Genomic DNA, 21,902 nt, shown 5'->3' with positions numbered 1-21,902 from the left:
ATACGGACTAACTGTTAATATATATTTACTACGTGTTAATATAAAGAACTGTTCATATATAGACCACCTGTTAATATAAACGAACTCTTCATAACACCACCTGTTAATATATACTTACTGTTAATGTATATACCACCTGTTAATATAGAGTAAGTGTTAATATATAGACTTTATCTTCATATATAGACCACCTGTTAATATAGACTTACATATATACAGTACTGTATACCAACTGCTCATACATAAACCAACCATTTAAATAGACTAATTGTTCATATAAAGACTAACTGTTCGTGTAGACTAACTGTACATAAAGACTAATTGTTCATATATAGACTAACTGTTCATTTGGACTAACTGTTCATATATAGACTAACTGTTCGTGTAGACTAACTGTACATAAAGACTAATTGTTCATATATAGACTAACTGTTCATTTGGACTAACTGTTCATATATAGACTGTTTATATCAAGAGTAACTGCTCATATAGACTAACTCTTCATACATAGACTAAATGTTCATATAGACGAACTGTACAGATATAAACTAACTTTTATGTATAAACTGTTCATACATAGACTAACTGTTCATAAAGATGAAATGTTGACAAAGACTAAATGTTCATATAGATTTACCGTTCATATAAACTAAATGTTCAGATTGAGTAAATGTTCATATACAGACTAAATGTTCATACAGACCAAATGTTAATATCGACTAAATGTTCATATAGACTAAATTGTCATATTGATAAACCGTTCATACAAACAAAATGTTCATGTTGTGTAAATGTTCATATATAGACTAAATGTTCATAAAGACTAACTGTTTTATATAGACTAAATGTTCATAGAGACTAAATGTTCATATAGACTAACCGTTCATATAAACAAAATGTTCATATAAACAAAATGTTCATGTTGAGTAAATGTTCATATATAGACTAAATGTTCATACAGACCAAATGTTCATATAGACTAAATATTCATAGATAAACCAACTGTTTGTATATAAACTGTTTATATATAGAGTGGAGTAGCTTGTAGTAGAGTAACTGTTTGAATGAACTTAATGTTCATATAGACGAACTGTTCATAGACTAAATGTTCAGATAGACTAAATGTTTATATATAGACTCAATGTTCATATCGACCAAATGTTCACATAGACTGTTTTCATATAGACTTAATGGGGGGACATGAGAGGGATCTCTTGATCTGAGTTTAAGGGTTAGTTTTACTTGGTTTACTTTTGTCATTGTGTGCCTTAACTCAGGCAGCGATGCATTGTGGGTACTTTTCCGCATACTAGGCAGTACACACATACAGTGACTGTTTGGGCCTTGGACAGTGCATGCACTCGGAACCTCCTGAACACACAGGCACACACAAGGACTCGTACCCGTCAGCCGGATCTTCCCGGACCGCAGGAGACCGGGATCCAGGTCCCGGAGCAGAGGAGGATCCTCAGAATGGAACCCTGAGTGCTCCAGCCTGGGGGTCCCTGAGGGCTCCAGCCTGGGGGTCCCTGAGGGCTCCAGCCTGGGGGTCCCTGAGGGCTCCAGCCTGGGGGTCCCTGAGGGCTCCAGCCTGGGGGTCCCTGAGGGCTCCAGCATGGGGGCCCCTGATCGTCCGGATGAGAATGATAAATATCAAACACTTTGTGGACACATGATGACAGTTATGATACTAGAACGTTTAACTTGTTCCTGTTGTTTTCTTCCCAAAGAAACTAAAAGTTCAACCAGGAGTAGAACGACAACAAGACATGTCGGCCAAACTTGTAGAATAATATATTTATAAATTAATAAATTATATATAACATATTATGATTATATTTATATATACACCGATATCTATATGCTGTGCATGTGTGTGTATATATATATATATATACATGTATATATATATACACACATATATTTATACAGATAAATAGTTGATAGTTTCTTCGGATATATATAAGAGTAATATAATATATAGAGTAAACTTACTGGAACATGAAATGTCCTTAAGATTAATATAGAATATAGATAAAAATAATAATTTAACACATTTTAACTGTATGAGTTTGAAGCTTTGTAAAAACAAATGTTAGGATTGGCTTTTCCTTTAGTTTGAGATTGTTTCAGACCCATATTCATTCATTCATATAAATCTTCTTCTTTGGGCTGCTTCTCCACCTCCACTCCTTGCATTCTCAGCTTTTCTCCTCCCTCACATTCAGGCACATGTATTGTGTCTTACTCCTGCTGACTTTCATTGCTCTTCTCTCTAATGAATGCCTCCACTTCTCCAGGCTCTCCTCCACCTGCTCCCTACTCTTGCTACAGATCACAATGTCATCCGTGAACATCATAGTCCACAGAGACTCCTGCCTGATTTCATCTGTTAACCTGTCCATCACCACTGCAAACAAGAAAGGGCTCAGAGCTGATCCTTGATGCAATCCCACCTCCACTTTGAATGCCTTGGTCACGTCTACTGCACACACTACTACTGTCTGACTGCCCTCATACATATCCTGTACCACTCTTGCCTACTTCTCTGCCACCCCCGACTTCCTCATGCAATACCAAACCTCCTCTCTCTGCACCCGATCATACGCTTTCTCTAAATCCACAAAGACGCAGTGCAACTCCCCCTGCCCATCCCTGTACTTTTCCATCAGCATTCTTAAAGCAAACATTGCATCTGTAGTACTCTTTCCTGGCATGAAACCATACTGCTGCTCGCTGATCCCCACCGCTCCTCTTAAACTAGCCTCCACTACCCTTTACCATAGCTTCATGCTGTGGCTGATCAACTTCATTCCCCTGTAGTTACTACAGCTCTGTACGTCTCCCTTATTCTTGAAGATGGTACCAGTACACTTCTTCTCCACTCCTCCGGCATCCTCTCCCTTTCCAGGATGGTGTTAAACAGTCTGGTTAGGAACGCCACTGCCATCTCACCTAAACATTTCCATGCTTCCCCAGGTTTGTCATCTGGGCCAACTGCCTTTCCACTCTTCATCTTCTTTAATGCTGTTCTCACCTCATCCTTGCTAATTTGCTGCACTTTTTGATCCACTATCCCCACATCATCCACTCTTCTCTCCCTCTCATTTTCTTCATTCATCAACTCCTCAAAGTACTCCTTCCACCTTCTCAACACACTCTCCTCACTTGTCAGCACATTCCCATCATTATCCTTCATCATCCTAACCTGCTGTACATCCTTCCCAGCTTGGTCCCTTTGTCTTGCCAATTGGTAGAAGTCCTTTTCTTCTTCCTTACTGTCCAACCTCTCATACAACTCATCGTACGCCTTTTCCTTTTCCTTTGCCACCTCTCTCTTTGCCTTGCGCAGCTTGTACTCCTCTCTACTTTCTTCATCTCCTTGACTTTCCCATTTCTTATTTGCCAACCTCTTCTGCTCTATGCTCTCCTGTACTTCCTCATTCCACCACCAAGAGTCCTTGTCTTCCTTCCTCTAACCGCATGATACACCGAGTCTCCCTCACCACTTCTGCAGTTGTTTCCCAGTCATCTGGTAACCCTTCATTCCCACCTATTGCCTGCCTTCCCTCCTCCCTAAATTGCGTGCAACACTCCTCCTTTTTCAACTTCCACCATTCTACCTTTGGCTCTTCTTTAATTCTCTTCCTCTTCTTGGCCTCCAAAGTCATCCTACAGACCACCATCAGATGCTGCCTAGCAACACACTCCCCTACCACCACTTTGCAGGCAGTCATCTCTTTCAGGTTGCACCTCCTGCATAAGATGTAGTCCAGCTGTGTGCACCTTCCTCCACTCTTGAATGTCACCCTGTGTTCCTCCCTCTTCTTGAAATACGTATTCACAACAGCCAATTCCATCCTTTTGGCGAAATCTGTCCTCCACCTTCCTCTCTTGACACCATACCTACCGATCACCGTCTCGTCACCTACTTCTCTGATCCCTTCGCCAACATGCCCATTGAGATCTCTCCAACGACCACTCTCTCTCTCTTAGGGACGCTCTCCACCACGACATCCAACAAGAATTCTTCTTTCTCATTTACGTTAACGTTTACCAGACGGCTCATCATTCTGTCCGACACTCTGTTCACCTCCAAAACACTCAGTTTATACTCCTCCTACACATAGTACATCTCCCTTCCTTCTCTCCATCATGTCAGCCAGCTCTCTCTCTTTACCCTTCATAGTGCCAACGTTCAAAATTCCTACTCTACTCTCCTTCCCTTCTTCCTCTCCTGCTGTCTCCGGACACGCCTTAACCCTCTTCTTCTTCTTCTTCTTCTTCAGCCGACTGTAGCACAATTTCCGCTGGCACTCTGTTGGCTAACAGCACCGGTGGTGGTCGTTGTCAACCCGAGCCTCCAACCATCCAGTATGGAAATCAGATTTGTTGTCCGCATGTTTGATTTGCATGGTTTTTACACCGGATGTCCTTCCTGACGCAACCCTCTCTATTCATCCAGGCTTGGGACCGGCACTGATGATACACTGGCTTGTGCACCCCCAGTGGCTAGATTCATTCATTCATATGAATAAATATCCTAATTAATATTATATATATGAATATATAATATAGATAAATTATATATTAATACATTTTACATCAAATCAGATTATAAACACTTCACACCTCTTTCCTCTCGTCCCTGATTAGACACCTTGTTGAGTCGACTCCACCCCTCTTCTGCTGGCTCCGCCCCCTTCATTTGGCCACCCTCCTCTGCTGTCATCTGATTGGCCGAGGACGGGCGGGCGGGGAGGGGAGAGGAGGGCAGAGCAGGCTTAGCCGCTAGTTTAACGCTCTTTTGGTTACCACGGCAACCAGGCCTGCCCCCCCCTCTGACCCCCTTTCCTCTCCTCCGCCTCCTGCGGAGATGGAAGGATCAATCAACACTGGAAGTCCAGAAAACTCAATTTCCAAAATGCTTTCAAAAAATCAACGATATTGCAATCAAATGAAGTCTCAGGTGAATTTAAATATCTCTGTTCTGTGTTAAACTGAATTTGTTCTGAAATATCTTTATACTTCAGACGTTAAATTATCATAATGTTTAAAATGTCAATGTATGGTTATAGAACTGAATCGTGAAAAGTACTATATTACTATGTAACTAAAGTTATATCAAAGTAACTAAAGGTATCTGAAAGTACCTAAAGGTATCTAAAAGTATATGTATATATATAATAGTCTCTTATGGTATCTAAAAGTATATTAAGTACCTTAAAGTACCTCAAAGTAACTTAAAGTAACTTTAAGCACATGGTTAAGTAACTTCTCTGATCTTCTACCTGGGTGCTGCTCGAAGTCCTGCTGCTTTGACTTCTTTTCCTCTGGGACAAACTCTTTCTTCCGTCAGTCCAGCATTCCCATCTCCAGTCTGGCTTCCGCATGGAGAACCAGGATCAGGACCAGAACTAGAACCAGGACCAGGACCAGGACCAGAACTAGAATCAAACAAGAGTCCAGATCCGGTCTCTAGGTCGTTCTTCGTCTCACTGGGATTCTGAGCTTCACCGACCAATGGGCTGTTGGTGCTCCTTCCACTTCCTGCCTGACCGTCCAATGGGCTGCCGGTGCTCCCTCCACTTCCTGGTTGGCTGGCCAATGGGCTGTTGGTGCTCCCTTCAATTCCTGCCTGGCCGGCCAATAGGCTGCTGGTGCTCCCTCCACCTCCTGCCTGGGAAGCCAATGGGCTGTTGGTGCTCCCTCCACTTCCTGGATGGCAGGCCAACGGCCTGCCTGCATGCAGCTCACCTTCAGGAGCTTGTGACGTGGGAGTGATGGTATCTCCGCTGAGCACTCTGTCTGGTTTCTCTGAGTCCTCGAACACCAAGTCAGACTGAGAACCCGGGTCCGACTGTCCCTTGATTGTGTGCCCTGACTTGTGATTGGTCGACTCCTGGGCCTCGTTTGCGGCCCAACTGACGCTGCTCTCTGAGTCTTTACTTTCATGGCTGTCCCTGCACGGCGGGCTGAGGCCGACACCCTCCCATTCTTTGCCCACCCCAGGCCTTCTCTCCTTGGATGGACCCTCGAAATAACGCCCCTGGCTTCCAAGACCTCCAGAGTCTCTGCACATGTTCTCTACATCATCAGAGTTGTGGAGAGGGGAGGGGAAGGGCAGCCTGGCCCTGCCCTGGTCCCTGACTCCTGGCAGGGGTTGGGAGGGAGGCAGGTCTCCCCTGGGTGCCACCGGATCTCTTTTCCCGCCTATGACTGCTCGGAAGCTGCCCGACCCCTCCGGTCTCCCCCCCCAGGCTTTGCCCTTCTTCAGTTTGATGGCCTTACTCCTCCGACAAAGTGGCAGCGTCCTGGTTTTAGAAATGGCGCGCATCTCCAGGTACCTCTGCCTGGGGTCGGCCCCTCCGTCGGGACCCCCTCTGGGCTCCAGGAGCTCGACGTAGTCCCCGTCCATCTCTGGGTGCATCCCAGTCCGCCCCAGCCCGTCTTCGCTGCACCTCCGTCGAGGGAGGGCCGGTTCAGAGTCCACACCATCTGGAGGTAGACCATCATCCTCATCGTCATCATCCCAGGACCAAGAGTCCAGTTCCCCAGAGGACGAGCCACCTCGGCCCCCCAGACCGGTCTCCCCTTCAATGGCCAACCGGCCAGGTGCGGACCCCTCGTGGGACACAGGGCCCTTCGGCTCGGATGGGTCGTGGATGAATTTGGGGTAGACCACCTCCTTCCACGGCAGCCGGATCACCCCGTCACAGGTGCTTAGCAGGCAGGTGTCTAGGCCGCCTCCGACTGCACGGAAACAGGAAGGATAACACTCAGATGTCATGGCCGACAACATGCAACAGAGATAACACCGATTTTCCCCCATTGTTCGTAGAAGTGGATCAACTCACGTTCCCTCTTGTGGCCTCGGTCCTTGTTGACGCAATGCAGCCACTCGGTGCTGAACACCAGGGGGTGCTGCGACTCGGGGACCAGGACTTCCTGGACAGTGCGGCCCCCGGGGGCGAGGCACTTCAGGGCCAGCCGGGGACACCGGGCAGAGAAGGGTACCACCTGCAGGTAGAAGTCGGTACTGCGCAACAGCCTCCAGTCCAAGGTGGAGAGCTGGACCACCACCTTGTCCCCCAGACACAGAGGCCAACCCGAGTGAAGGAACATGCAACCCAGGTACTGGGACTTAGTGAGGAGAGAGGGAGGGAGGGGAGATGGAGGATATGGAGGTTAGGGAGGGGAGGAGGATGAGTATGAAAGTATATACTATATATGTAATTGACAAATAAACCTCTTGAATCTTCAATCTTGAAGAGTGACATCTAGCTCCTGGTCTGGCTACCTGGTCCAGACTCCTCCCACCTCCAGACAACTGCTCCCAGACTCCTCCCATCTCCAGATAACGCCCCCAACTCCTCCCACTGTCCAATATCTCCTCCCAGCTCCAGAAAAGCCCTCCCCCTCCAGATACAGCTCTCTCCGCCATGGAACCTCTATTCCTCACTCACTCCCTCTTATGAGCTCTCTCTCTCTGCTGTTCTCTCGCTCATTCCAAGAGAAAAACAAACTTTTCATTTTCCTCACTCAATGTTTCCCTCCCTCAGTCACACAAACCATGAATGAAATCTGCCTTCACTCCCCTCCCCCTCTCACATATGGAAAGAATCATCATGACTCACTGAGCGACAATATGTGTGTGTGTGTGTGTGTGTGTGTGTGTGTGTGTGTGTGTGTGTGTGTGTGTGTGTGTGTGTGTGTGTGTGTGTGTGTGTGTGTTGGTGTGTGTGTGGTGTGTGTGTGTGTGTGTGTATGTGTGTGTGTGTGTGTGTGTGTGTGTGTGTATGTGTGTGTGTGTGTGTGTGTGTGTTTGGTGTGTGTGTGTGTGTGTGTGTGTGTGTGTTAGGTGTGTGTGTGTGTGTGTGGGTGAGAGAGCCTTTTCCACAGAAACACCAGTTAAAACTACAGAGAGAAGTTTGGTCAAGAGTGTTTCATATCAATTTAAAATTACATTTATTAACACAATAACTCATTCAAGTAATTAGTGTTGTTATTGTTGTCATTGTTGTTATTGTAGTCGTTGCTGTCATTGTTGTTATTGCTGTCATTGTTGTCATTGTTGTTATTGTTGTTATTGTAGTCGTTGTAGTCGTTGCTGTCATTGTTGTTATTGCTGTCATTGTTGTCATTGTTGACACTGTTGTCGCTGTTGTCATTGTTGTCGTTGTTGTCGTGGTTGTCATTGCTGTCATTGTTGTCATTGTTGTTATTGTTGTTGTCGTGGTTGTCATTGCTGTCATTGTTGTTATTGTTATCGTTGTTGTCGTTGTTGTCATTGTTGTTATTGTTGTTGTTGTCATTGTTGTCGTTGTTGCCATTGCTGTCATTGTTGTTGTCGTTGTTGTCGTTGTTGTCATTGCTGTCATTGCTGTCATTGTTGTCATTGCTGTCATTGTTGTCGTTGTTGTCATTGTTGTTATTGTTGTTGTTGTTCTCATTGTTGTTGTCGTTGTCATTGCTGTTATTGTTGTCATTGTTGTCATTGTTCAAAGTGTTTTATTTGTCAAGTGCACAGTACAACACAAGGTCATTCAGTACAATGAAATTCTTGGGGCATGACAGGCAACAACTACGTAGTGGCAGAAAAAGATAAAATAACAAGGCAAATATAAGAAGGAAATACATTTTTTTAAGTAAAATAAGAGTCGAATATAAAAAAGTAAGAGTTGATGTTACAAATACAGGCAAGAGGTCACAGTGTATGTACATAAAATTAAAATCAGAAAATTATCTTAAAACGGAAACTAAAAATTGCAACATTGTAGCAGTTCCAACAGAAATAGGTCAGTGTACTGCACAAGATATGGATATAAATATAAATATATAAATATAAAGTGAAGCAGTGCCGCTGGACATGTACTTGTAGTTGTTGTGATGTACATTAAATTGATAACAATGGTCGAGAGTCTGACCACCCCTGGAAGGAAAGTTGATATGCTGGTGATATTTAGGCAAAACTTTCCTCATATTAGCCCTGTTGAAGTCGCCACAAACAATAGAAGCTGCCTCAGGGTGAGCGTTCTCCAGTCCATTGATTCCTCCGTAAAGGTCCTCTAACGCGCAGGTTTTATCCGCCTGCGGGAGTATGCAGACTGCTGTGATTATAGCGGAGCTGAATTCCCGTGGGAGGTAGAAGGGACAGACTTTTATAGTTAAGAGCTCTAGGCCTGGAGAGCAGTGTTTTGAGAGTACTGATATATCCAAACCCCAGCGAGAGTGAACCATAATGCAGACCCCACCGCCTCTGTGTTTACTTGACTCCGTGGTTCTGTCGTGTCGGTAGATGGAAAATCCAGCCGGAATAACGGCAGAGTCCGGCACCGTAGCGTCCAGCCAGGTTTCTGTGAACACCAGTCCACAGCTGTTCAAGATGTCCCACTGAAACTTAATCCGTGCGTGTAGTTCCTCCATTTCATTGTCCAGGGATTGAACATTTCTAGTAAAATGTTCGGTAGCGGCGGGTTGCAGTATCTAGTCCGAGATCTGCATAGAATTCCGGCACGTTTGCCTCTTCTCTTCCTCCTCCTTCGGCGTATTGGTAAACACAGTGGCGGCAGGACAAAGGGATTGCAGCACGTACTCTGGTAAGTTGGGATAAAGTCTGTATCAAGTGTCGAACGGACGTCCAGGAGATGTTGTCCTTCATATTGAAGAGCGACAGTGCACCGCGTGCAAAATGAGAACAATACAATAATTGCTAACCCTAACCCCAATACAATAATAAACACAAAACTACGAGTTGAATGCAGAGCCATTGCCGGTACGTCCATACTAAGGCGCACCCGGAAGGCAGTGGAAGTCATTGTTGTCGTTGTTGTCATTGTTGTCGTTGTTGTCATTGCTGTCATTGTTGTTATTATTGTTGTCATTGCTGTTATTGTTGTCATTGTTGTTATTGTTGTCTCCTCCTCTGAAGAAGGTGTACATCATCAAACTCACAGTACCCTGGGAGGACGCAGTGGATGAGGCTTATGAGCGAAAACTTCTACGCTACGCCGAGCTCGCTGCTGAAGCACAACACCGTGGCTGGAACGCTGAGGTCCGCCCAGTGGAGGTGGGATGCAGAGGGTTTGTGGCAAGATCTACCACCAGACTGTTCACTGACCTGGGAGTTAGAGGCCAGAACCAGCGCTCAGCCATCAAAGCTGCATCAGAGGCAGCCGAAAGGAGCAGCCAGTGGCTTTTTATGAGGAGGAAAGACCCCTGTTGGGCCCCAAAGTAGCAAACCAGTAGGTGCGGTCAGCTTTGGCTTGACTCAGGGAGTAGGACGCCCCTGCCGTGCAGAGTCCCTCGAGGAGTCTGCCATCAATATGGCTTTCTTTCTCGTGACGAGTCTGGACTCACGCAAGCTCAGGTCCGATCAGCCTGTAGCTGGCCACCTTGGGGAGGGTGTATAGTGTAGAGGCCGAAACATCCCAAGATCCAAGGATACACGACTGATGATGCGTATCCAGCTCCCACCATTCACCACCATTAATCACCAAGACGACAAGATGACATCAAGACGCTCCACCATTCATCACCAAGACGACAAGATGACATCAAGACGCTCCACCATTCATCAAGACACTCTTAGGTATGTGCTTGCACAAGGAATTTACATCTTATCCTGTGTTTGATAAACTTGTTGTCATTCTTGTTATTGTTGTTATTGCTGTTATTGTTGTCATTGTTGTTACTGCTCTCATTGTTGTCATTGTTTTTATTGTTGTTATTATTGTTGTCATTCTTGTTATTGTTGTCATTGTTGTTATTGTTGTTATTGCTGTTATTGTTGTCATTGTTGTTATTATTGTTGTCATTGTTGTTATTGCTCTCATTGTTGTCATTGTTTTTATTGTTGTTATTATTGTTGTCATTCTTGTTATTGTTGTTATTGCTGTCATCGTTGTCATTGCTGTTATTGCTGTCATTCTCATTATTGTTATTAGGTGAGCCCTTATTGATATTGTTCTGGGAAAACTTGAAATCTAAAACCATTTGTAACAACATCAGCAGAAGCTACGAACACGGTTTACATCTTGTTTGAACCAATATGTCACAAACATCTCTTGGTTGTAGTTTCACCCAAACAATCCACATACAGAGCAGATATTAGTGAAAAACCAACCAAATTTGATCAATATCACAGATGTGGTCCAATGCATTTCACACTGAAATATGTCCAAGCCGGATAAAAGTATCTGGAACACAATAATTTCAGAACCTACGAGCACGGTTAGGGTGACACTTTATGACGTAATCATAATATTTACTATGGATGATATTTACGGTAAGACGCTTTATGATTCAAGATTCAAGATTCAAGATTTTTATTTGTCACATACATATACATACTTCCATACATATATGCAGTGAAATGTGATGACCTCATCATGTTATTCACTATTGATGATATCTACAGTAAGACGCTTTATGACCTCATCATAATATTTACTATGGATGATATTTACTGTAAGACGCTTTATGAACTCATCATGTTATTCACTATTGATGATATCTACAGTAAGACGCTTTATGACGTAATCATAATATTTACTATGGATGATATTTACTGTAAGACGCTTTATGACCTCATCATGTCATTGACTCTTGATGACATCTACAGTAAGACGCTTTATGACGTAATCATAATATTGACTATGGATGATATTTACAGTAAGACGCTTTATGACGTTATCATCTTATTTACTATAGATGATATTTACAGTAAAATGCTTTATGACATCATCATGTTTATTATAATGGATTATATTTACAGTAAGAAGCTTTATGACATCATCATATTATCTACTTTAGATGATATTTACGGTAAGACGCTTTATGAACTCATCATGTTATTCACTATTGATGATATCTACAGTAAGACGCTTTATGACGTAATCATAATATTTACTATAGATGATATTTACGGTAAGAAACTTTATGACCTCATCATGTTATTGACTCTTGATGACATCTACAGTAAGACGCTTTATGACGTAATCATAATATTGACTATGGATGATATTTACAGTAAGACGCTTTATGACGTTATCATCTTATTTACTATAGATGATATTTACAGTAAAATGCTTTATGACATCATCATGTTTATTATAATGGATTATATTTACAGTAAGAAGCTTTATGACATCATCATATTATTTACTTTAGATGATATTTACGGTAAGACGCTTTATGAACTCATCATGTTATTCACTATTGATGATATCTACAGTAAGACGCTTTATGACGTAATCATAATATTTACTATGGATGATATTTACTGTAAGACGCTTTATGACCTCATCATGTCATTGACTCTTGATGACATCTACAGTAAGACGCTTTATGACCTCATCATGTTATTTACTATGGATGACATCTACAGTAAGACGCTTTATGACCTCATCATGTTATTTACTATGGATGATATTAACAGTAAGAAGCTTTATTACATCATCATGTTATTTACTATGGATGATATTTACAGTAAGAAGCTTTATGACATCATCACGTTATTGACTCTTGATGACATCTACAGTAAGACGCTTTATGACGTTATCATCTTATTTACTATGTATATGTATGTGACAAATAATCTCTTGAACTTGAACTAGATGATATTTACAGGAAAACGCTTAATGACATCATCATGTTATTTACTGTAGATGATAATTCTGGTAAGACGCTTTATAACGTCATCATATTATTTACTATAGATGATATTTACGGTAAGACGCTTTATGACCTCATGTTATTCACTATTGATGATATCTACAGTAAGACACTTTATGACGTTGTCATGTTATTTACTATAGATGGTATTTACAGGAAGACGCTTTATGACATCATCATGTTATTTACTATCGATGGTATTTACAGGAAGACGCTTTATGACATCATCATGGTATTTACTATAGATTATATTTACAGTAATAAGCTTTATGACATCATCATGTTATTTACTATAGATGATATCTACAGTAAGACACTTTATGACCTTATCTTGTTATTTACTATAAATGAAATTTACTGTAAGACGCTTTAAGACGTCATCATGTTATTTACTATAGATGATATTTACAGTAAGACGCTTTATGACATATTATTTACTATAGATTACATTTACAGTAAGACACTTTATGACATCATCAAATTATTTACTATAGAGGATATTTACGGTAAGACGCCTTATTACGCCATCATAATATTTACTATCGATGACATTTACAGTGAGACACTATGACCTCATCATGTTATTGACTATTGATAATATCTACCGTAAGATGCTTTATGACATCATCATGTTATTCACTATTGATGATATCTCCAGTAAGACGCTTTATGACGTTGTCATGTTATTTACTATCGATGATATTTACGGTAAGACGCTTTATGACATCATCATGTTATTTTCTATAGATGATATTTACAGTAAGACGCTTTATGACATCATCATGTTATTTACTATAGATTATATTTACAGTAAGGCGCTTAATGACCTCATGTTATTATTATAGATTATATTTACAGTAAGATATTTTGACCTTATCTTGTTACTTACTATAAATTACATTTTACTGTAAGATGCTTTATGACGTCATCATATTATTTACTATAGATGATATTTACAATAAGACGCTTTATGACCTCATCATGTTATTTACTATTGATGATATCTACCGTAAGATGCTTCATGATGTCATCATGTTATTTACTATTGATGATATCTACAGTAAGATGCTTTATGACGTTGTCATGGTATTTACTATAGATGATATTTACAGTAAGATGCTTTATGACCTCATCATGTGATTTACTATAGATGGTATTTACAGTAAGACACTATGACATCATCATGTTATTTACTATAGATGATATTTACAGTAAGACGCTTTATGACATCATGTTATTTACTATAGATGATATTTACGGGAAGACACTTCATGACCTCATGTTATTTATTATAGATTATATTTACAGTAAGGTATTTTACGACCATAGCATGTTATTTACTATAGATTGAATTTACAGTAAGACGCTTTATGACATCATCATGTTATTTACTTTAAATTAAATTTACTGTGAGATGCTTTATGACATCATCATGTTATTTACTATGGATGATATTTACAGTAAGAAGCTTTATGACATCATCATGTTATTTACTACAGATGATAATTCTGGTAAGACGCTTTATTACATCTACATACTATTAGTATAGATGATATTTATGGTAAGACACTTTATGACCTCATCATGTTATTTGCTGTTGATGATATCTACAGTAAGATGCTTTATGACATCATCATGTTAATCACTATTGATGATATTTACAGTAAGACGCTTTATGACGTCATGTTATTTACTGTAGATGATATTTACGGGAAGACACTTTCTGACCTCATGTTATTTATTATAGATTATATTTACAGTAAGGTTTTTATGACCTTATCTTATTATTTACTATAAATGAAATTTACTGTACGATGCTTTATGACGTCATCATGTTATTTACTTTAAATGAAATTTATTGTAAGATGCTTTATGACATCATCATGTTATTTACTATGGATGATATTTACAGTAAGAAGCTTTATGACATCATCATGTTATTTACTACAGATGATAATTCTGGTAAGACGCTTTATTACATCTACATACTATTAGTATAGATGATATTTATGGTAAGACACTTTATGACCTCATCATGTTATTTGCTGTTGATGATATACATTTACATTTACATTACATTTAGTCATTGATCAGATGCTTTTATCCAAAGCCACTTACAATCATTCAAACAGCGACGGACGCAGCCATCAGGAGCAATGAGGGGTTAAGTGTCTTGCTCAAGGACACTACAGCATGTTAGCAGGAGGAGCCTGGGATCCAACCAGCAACCTTTAGATGACTAGACCACCAGCTCTACCTCCTGAGATACCATCCCCTATATCTACCGTAAGATGCTTTATGACATCATCATGTTAATCACTATTGATGATATTTACAGTAAGACGCTTTATGACGTCATGTTATTTACTGTAGATGATATTTACGGGAAGACACTTTCTGACCTCATGTTATTTATTATAGATTATATTTACAGTAAGGTTTTTATGACCTTATCTTATTATTTACTATAAATGAAATTTACTGTAAGATGCTTTATGACGTCATCATGTTATTTACTTTAAATGAAATTTATTGTAAGATGCTTTATGATGTCATCATGTTATTTACTATAGATGATATTTACAGCAAGATGCTTTAGGACGTCATCATAATATTTACTAGAAATGATATTTACAGTAAGACACTTTATGACATCATCTTATTATTTACTATAGATGAGATTTACAGTAAGACGCTTTATGACGTCATCATATTATTTACTATCTAGTCCAGTGTGTGGTGTAGACTCTGTTACTCTGTAGTGGTTATAGATTACAAGCTATCTTTGTACATGTATATTTATGTACTTTCTTACCTGCTAGATGTCAGTAGATGTGTTCGACTGATATTTTAACTCTGTAGTCAGTTGAAACCACTGGAATGTGTGTGTGTGTGTGTGTGTGTGTGTGTGTGTGTGTGTGTTCAGTGTGTGTGTGCATGTGTGTATGTATGTATGTATGTATGTGTGTGTGTGTGTGTGTGTGTGTGTGTGTGTGTGTGTTCAGTGTGTGTGTGCATGTGTGTATGTATGTATGTGTGTGTGTGTGTGTGTGTGTGTGCATATATGTGTGTAGTGTGTGTGTGTGTGTATGTGTTCAGTGTGTGTGTGTGTGTGTGTGTGTGTGTGTATGTGTTCAGTGTGTGTGTGTGTGTGTGTGTGTGTGTGTGCATATAGGTGTGTAGTGTGTGTGTGTGTGCTCACGCAGGCATGCTGCTGCAGTTTATGCAGAAGGTGTTTTGCTGGAACGAAGAAGTCGAGCAGGAAGCGAAGGCTGTCGTGCTGGTAGGTGGACTCCAGGACCGAGAACACCTGACCCAAGAGCAGGAGCAGAACCAGGACCAGGAGCAGAATTAGTACTTGGTGTGTACCAGTGTGTACAGGTACTTGTGTGTGTAGGAAGCGTTACCTGTGACAGGAGGGGGGGGGCGGTGCTCTCAAAGGGGGGGTAAAGGGAGGAGAGCGCCCCCTGGACACAGTCCTCCACCGCCTCCGAGCCCTGCCAGAGGGGCGGAGTTAGGGGGAGTTGAACATGCTAACTGTGTTAGCGCAGTGCATGGCTGCAGATGGGATCAGCTAGCCTAGCTCCTGTTTCAGAAGCTGAAAATTACTTTATTCAATTTCTTTATTCACACACACACACACACACACACACACACACACACACACACACACACACACACACACACACACACACACACACACACACACACACACACACACACACACACACTTTCTCAATTTAATTAAACTCAGTTGATGTTTATTTGATGACAGTTGTTACAACAGTATTTCCAAAGCTAGAAGGCAGGTAGCGCTCAACAACAACAACAACATTAGAGACAATAACAACACATCAACCCCATAATAATAACAGCAGTAATAACATTGACAACCAGTATCTTTTAACCACAACAACAACAAAAACAGTAATAATATGAATAACAACAATAAAAGTAAAAAGTAAGTCAATAAAAAGTACCAGTATGTGATTTTATGACGTTCTAACATGAGGCGTCCGGCTGGGGAGCACGGCCATCTTTACTCATCAGACAGTGAATGATGCGAATGTTGAGTTGAATTTATCAAAACATTGTTGTCTGATGTGTTTGTAGTGTTGACAGTGTAGTAGAAAGTGCATGTCTGTCTCTACCTCACCTGTCCTACACTGACCTCACCTGTCTTACACTGACCTCACCTGTCTTACACTGACCACACCTGTCTTACACTGACCTCACCTGTCTTACACTGACCTCACCTGTCTTACACTGACCACACCTGTCTTACACTGACCTCACCTGTCCTACACTGACCTCACCTGTCTTACACTGACCACACCTGTCTGACACTGACCTCACCTGTCCTACACTGACCTCACCTGTCTTACACTGACCTCACCTGTCTTACACTGACCACACCTGTCTTACACTGACCACACCTGTCCTACACTGAACTCACCTGTCCTCCACTGACCACACCTGTCTTACACTGACCACACCTGTCCTACACTGACCTCACCTGTCTTACACTGACCTCACCTGTCTTACACTGACCTCACCTGTCTTACACTGACCACACCTGTCCTACACTGACCACACCTGTCTTACGCTGACCTCACCTGTCTTACAATGATCCCCACCTGTCCTCCACTGAACTCACCTGTCCTCCACTGACCACACCTGTCTTACACTGACCACACCTGTCCTACACTGACCTCACCTATCCTCCACTGACCACACCTGTCTTACATTGACCACACCTGTCCCACACTGACCTAACCTGTCCTCCACTGACCACACCTGTCTTACACTGACCACACCTGTCCTACACTGACCTCACCTGTCCTACACTGACCTCACCTGTCCTACACTGACCACACCTTCTTTGTGTTGAGTCTTGTGATGTCTTGTTTGTGGACTGTCCTCACTGAGCCTGTACTTGCCCAGGATCTGTCTCTGCTTCATGTCTCTGACAGTAAAGAGATATTCTGACAGTGTATATTCTCTTTTTAGCTCAGATAGCAATGGAGTTTGTTTTGTGTTTTGGTTTGATGGTTCAATGTTCCAGAGAGGTCTTTTTGGTTTCTTCAAACCTTTGCTTGACTGTGATGTGTGATGGTCAAGCAGTGCTGCTCTGACATGGAATCATGTTGGTGTTGGTTGCTCAGTAAGGCTCATGAGCAGCTGACTGAGGGGATTCTTTTTGGGCTTCACTTCTTGGCTTTGCAGTGCTTTACACTGCGGTGTACCTTGGGGACTTGATTTAAGATGCATCCAAAACTTGATCGTTCTTTTCTCAATGTTTGTTATGAAGGGATATCGACCTCATTCTGCCTTGCATGCATTGGTGGCTGTTGTATGTTCAAATACTTGTTCACAATGTGTCATGCAGGGTCTCTATAGGAGGCTTGTCCATCTTGTGTGGACCCCACACTTCATACAGGGATACGGCTACCATTGTACTATCATATTTACTACTTATACTAAATATTATAGGGATATTGGTTCCATTGTACTATCAAATATTTACTACTTATAGTATATATTAAGGGATATTGGTACCATTACACTATAAAATATTTACTATTTATAGTATATATTAAAGGGATACTGGCACCATTGTACTATAAAATATGAACTACGTATAGTATATATTATAGGGATACTGGTATCATTGTACTATCAAATATTTACTACTTATAGTATATATTAAGGGATATTGGTACCATTACACTATAAAATATTTACTATTTATAGTATATATTAAAGGGATACTGGCACCATTGTACTATAAAATATGAACTACGTATAGTATATATTATAGGGATACTGGTATCATTGTACTATCAAATATTTACTACTTATAGTATATATTATAGGGATATTGGTACCATTATACTATCAAATATTTACTATTTATTGTATATATTAAAGGGATACTGTACCATTGTACTATCAAATATGTACTACTTGTAGTATATATTAAAGGGTTACTGGTACCATTGTACTCTCAAATATGTACTACTTGAAGTATATATTATAGGGATATTGGTACCATTATAAATCAAATCTTTACTACTTATAGTATACATTTTATTATCACATATCAGATATTTTGGTTTGTGTATTTGATGAAATGTTCTTCTAATTGTGTAAAAGCCTCTACAGTCCTTCTCTGTTTGTGCATTCACTGCCAGACCATAGTTTCCAGAGGCACTGATGTGGAGCCCCAGGTCATCATAGGACAGGGTGTGGTCGAGGGTGGAGCCCCAGGTCATCATAGGACAGAGTGTGGTCAAGGGTGGAGCCCCAGGTCATCATAGGACAGGGTGTGGTCATGGGTGGTGTTTCCAAGGGTGAACATGTGAGATCCAGACACTGCTCTGTGGGTGACAGCAGCACCAGGTCGTCTGCACAGAGCAACTGTTTGACTTCCTTGTTGTTTAGGGCGTGGCCAGGGGCTGCAGATGGTTCCAACAACATGGCTAGCTCCTCCATGTAGACATCAAAGAGGGTGGAGATAAGCTGCATCCCTGGCTCCTCCATGTAGACATCAAAGAGGGTGGAGATAAGCTGCATCCCTGGCTCCTCCATGTAGACATCAAAGAGGGTGGAGATAAGCTGCATCCCTGGCTCCTCCATGTAGACATCAAAGAGGGTGGAGATAAGCTGCATCCCTGGCTCCTCCATGTAGACATCAAAGAGGGTGGAGATAAGCTGCATCCCTGGCTCCTCCATGTAGACATCAAAGAGGGTGGAGATAAGCTGCATCCCTGGCTCCTCCATGTAGACATTAAAGAGGGTGGAGATAAGCTGCATCCCTGGCTCCTACATGTAGACATCAAAGAGGGTGGAGATAAGCTGCATCCCTGGCTCCTCCATGTAGACATCAAAGAGGGTGGAGATAAGCTGCATCCCTGGCTCCTCCATGTAGACATCAAAGAGGGTGGAGATAAGCTGCATCCCTGGCTCCTCCATGTAGACATTAAAGAGGGTGGAGATAAGCTGCATCCCTGGCTCCTCCATGTAGACATCAAAGAGGGTGGAGATAAGCTGCATCCCTGGCTCCTCCATGTAGACATTAAAGAGGGTGGAGATAAGCTGCATCCCTGGCTCCTCCATGTAGACATTAAAGAGGGTGGAGATAAGCTGCATCCCTGGCTCCTACATGTAGACATCAAAGAGGGTGGAGATAAGCTGCATCCCTGGCTCCTCCATGTAGACATTAAAGAGGTTGGAGATAAGCTGCATCCCTGGCTCCTCCATGTAGACATCAAAGAGGGTGGAGATAAGCTGCATCCCTGGCTCCTCCATGTAGACATTAAAGAGGGTGGAGATAAGCTGCATCCCTGGCTCCTCCATGTAGACATCAAAGAGGGTGGAGATAAGCTGCATCCCTGGCTCCTCCATGTAGACATCAAAGAGGGTGGAGATAAGCTGCATCCCTGGCTCCTCCACGTTGACATTAAAGAGGGTGGAGATAAGCTGCATCCCTGGCTCCTCCATGTAGACATCAAAGAGGGTGGAGATAAGCTGCATCCCTGGCTCCTCCATGTAGACATCAAAGAGGGTGGAGATAAGCTGCATCCCTGGCTCCTACATGTAGACATCAAAGAGGGTGGAGATAAGCTGCATCCCTGGCTCCTCCATGTAGACATTAAAGAGGGTGGAGATAAGCTGCATCCCTGGCTCCTCCATGTAGACATCAAAGAGGGTGGAGATAAGCTGCATCCCTGGCTCCTCCATGTAGACATCAAAGAGGGTGGAGATAAGCTGCATCCCTGGCTCCTCCATGTAGACATCAAAGAGGGTGGAGATAAGCTGCATCCCTGGCTCCTCCATGTAGACATTAAAGAGGGTGGAGATAAGCTGCATCCCTGGCTCCTCCACGTTGACATTAAAGAGGGTGGAGATAAGCTGCATCCCTGGCTCCTACATGTAGACATTAAAGAGGGTGGAGATAAGCTGCATCCCTGGCTCCTCCATGTAGACATTAAAGAGGGTGGAGATAAGCTGCATCCCTGGCTCCTCCATGTAGACATTAAAGAGGGTGGAGATAAGCTGCATCCCTGGTCTACACCTTGCCGTGGAGTAAAGAACTCAGTTATTTTTTTGACCATTTTTATTCCGCAATTATTTTTCCAATCATCTTGCAGATGAGGTGCAGTAACTGTCACTCTCACCAGAGCCTGACTGCTCTACATTGGCTGGAGGACTCCTACTCTGGGTTCTGTTTAGTTGGAGTCTAGGGGGCTGGGGTCCTCTGGTCGGGGGTCTGGGGGTGGGGTGTGTGATGTTGTAGTAGAGCTGGAGTATCTCCTCTGTAGGGTGTGGCTTTTCTCAGGTCCTCTGCCAACAACCAGACCTAGTTCCAGGCCAGGTGTAGCTTGTGGTGTAGGTGCTGGGCAGTTAGAGTGGGGTGATGGGCGATGGTGACGTGGTTTAGGCTGCCACCATCTGTGGTGATCTTGTTGTTGATCTTGTTGATAGTGTCAGAGGGAACATCTGTCCTTGGCAGTAGGGTGGAGATGGTCATGTTGGCCCTGGGTAACTGGACTTTCCTCGCCACCTCTCTCAGGGCCTCTCCCTTGTAGCGCAGTTCGTTGGTGCCCATGTGGATGAGGATGTTGTCAGGCTGACGTAGGTTGGCGTGGCAGAGCAGCTTTAGTGCACCGTCAGTGTGATGCCACCAGAACATACCAGCACTGTGTCTGGGGAACAACTTCCTGTCAAGGAGGAAGTGCCAATGGAGTCCATGAGGATGGCAGTTTTGGGGGCTCTGGGCGTAGTGGGTGTGGTATGTGTGGGGGGTGGTACAATCTGTCTCTCACTCACACACACACACGCTCTCTCTCTCTTGACATTCCACTGCATATTTGTATGAAAGTATGTATGTGTATGAAAGTATGTATGTGTATGAAAGTATGTATATGTATGAAAGTATGTATGTGTATGAAAGTATGTATATGTATGAAAGTATGTATGTGTATGAAAGTATGTATGTGTATGAAAGTATGCGTCTGTATGAAAGTATGTATATGTATGAAAGTATGTATGTGTATGAAAGTATGTATATGTATGAAAGTATGTATATGTATGAAAGTATGTATGTGTATGAAAGTATGTATATGTATGAAAGTATGTATATGTATGAAAGTATGTATGTGTATGAAAGTATGTATGTGTATGAAAGTATGTCTATGTATGAAAGTATGTATATGTATGTATAT

At 42.1% G+C, this 21,902-nt stretch overlaps 1 protein-coding gene across 4 annotated transcripts in view; it reads right to left on the bottom strand.

The window, feature by feature from the left end:
* The window catches only part of arhgef40 (Rho guanine nucleotide exchange factor (GEF) 40), a 70,310-nt gene that overhangs the window by 41,189 nt on the left and 7,219 nt on the right, over positions 1 to 21,902 (bottom strand). For 3 of the 4 annotated variants that reach the window (XM_080023426.1, XM_080023427.1, XM_080023429.1), the window contains exons 2-7: positions 16,083 to 16,172; positions 15,878 to 15,985; positions 6,858 to 7,143; positions 5,292 to 6,753; positions 4,633 to 4,868; positions 1,404 to 1,625 (exon numbers count right to left, since the gene is read on the bottom strand). In XM_080023426.1, the coding sequence (XP_079879552.1) occupies positions 1,404 to 1,625; positions 4,633 to 4,868; positions 5,292 to 6,753; positions 6,858 to 7,143; positions 15,878 to 15,985; positions 16,083 to 16,172 (2,404 nt within the window). Of the gene's footprint in view, positions 1 to 1,403; positions 1,626 to 4,632; positions 4,869 to 5,291; positions 6,754 to 6,857; positions 7,144 to 15,877; positions 15,986 to 16,082; positions 16,173 to 16,655; positions 16,761 to 21,902 lie in introns of those variants that run through there. The other variant, XM_080023428.1, reaches the window with a different exon arrangement.

The sequence above is a fragment of the Zeus faber genome, assembly GCF_960531495.2.
Source record: "Zeus faber genome assembly, chromosome: 22".
Taxonomy (NCBI): Eukaryota; Metazoa; Chordata; class Actinopteri; order Zeiformes; family Zeidae; genus Zeus; species Zeus faber.
Note: the sequence above shows the minus strand (reverse complement) of the source record. Positions and strands in the feature narration are given on the sequence as shown.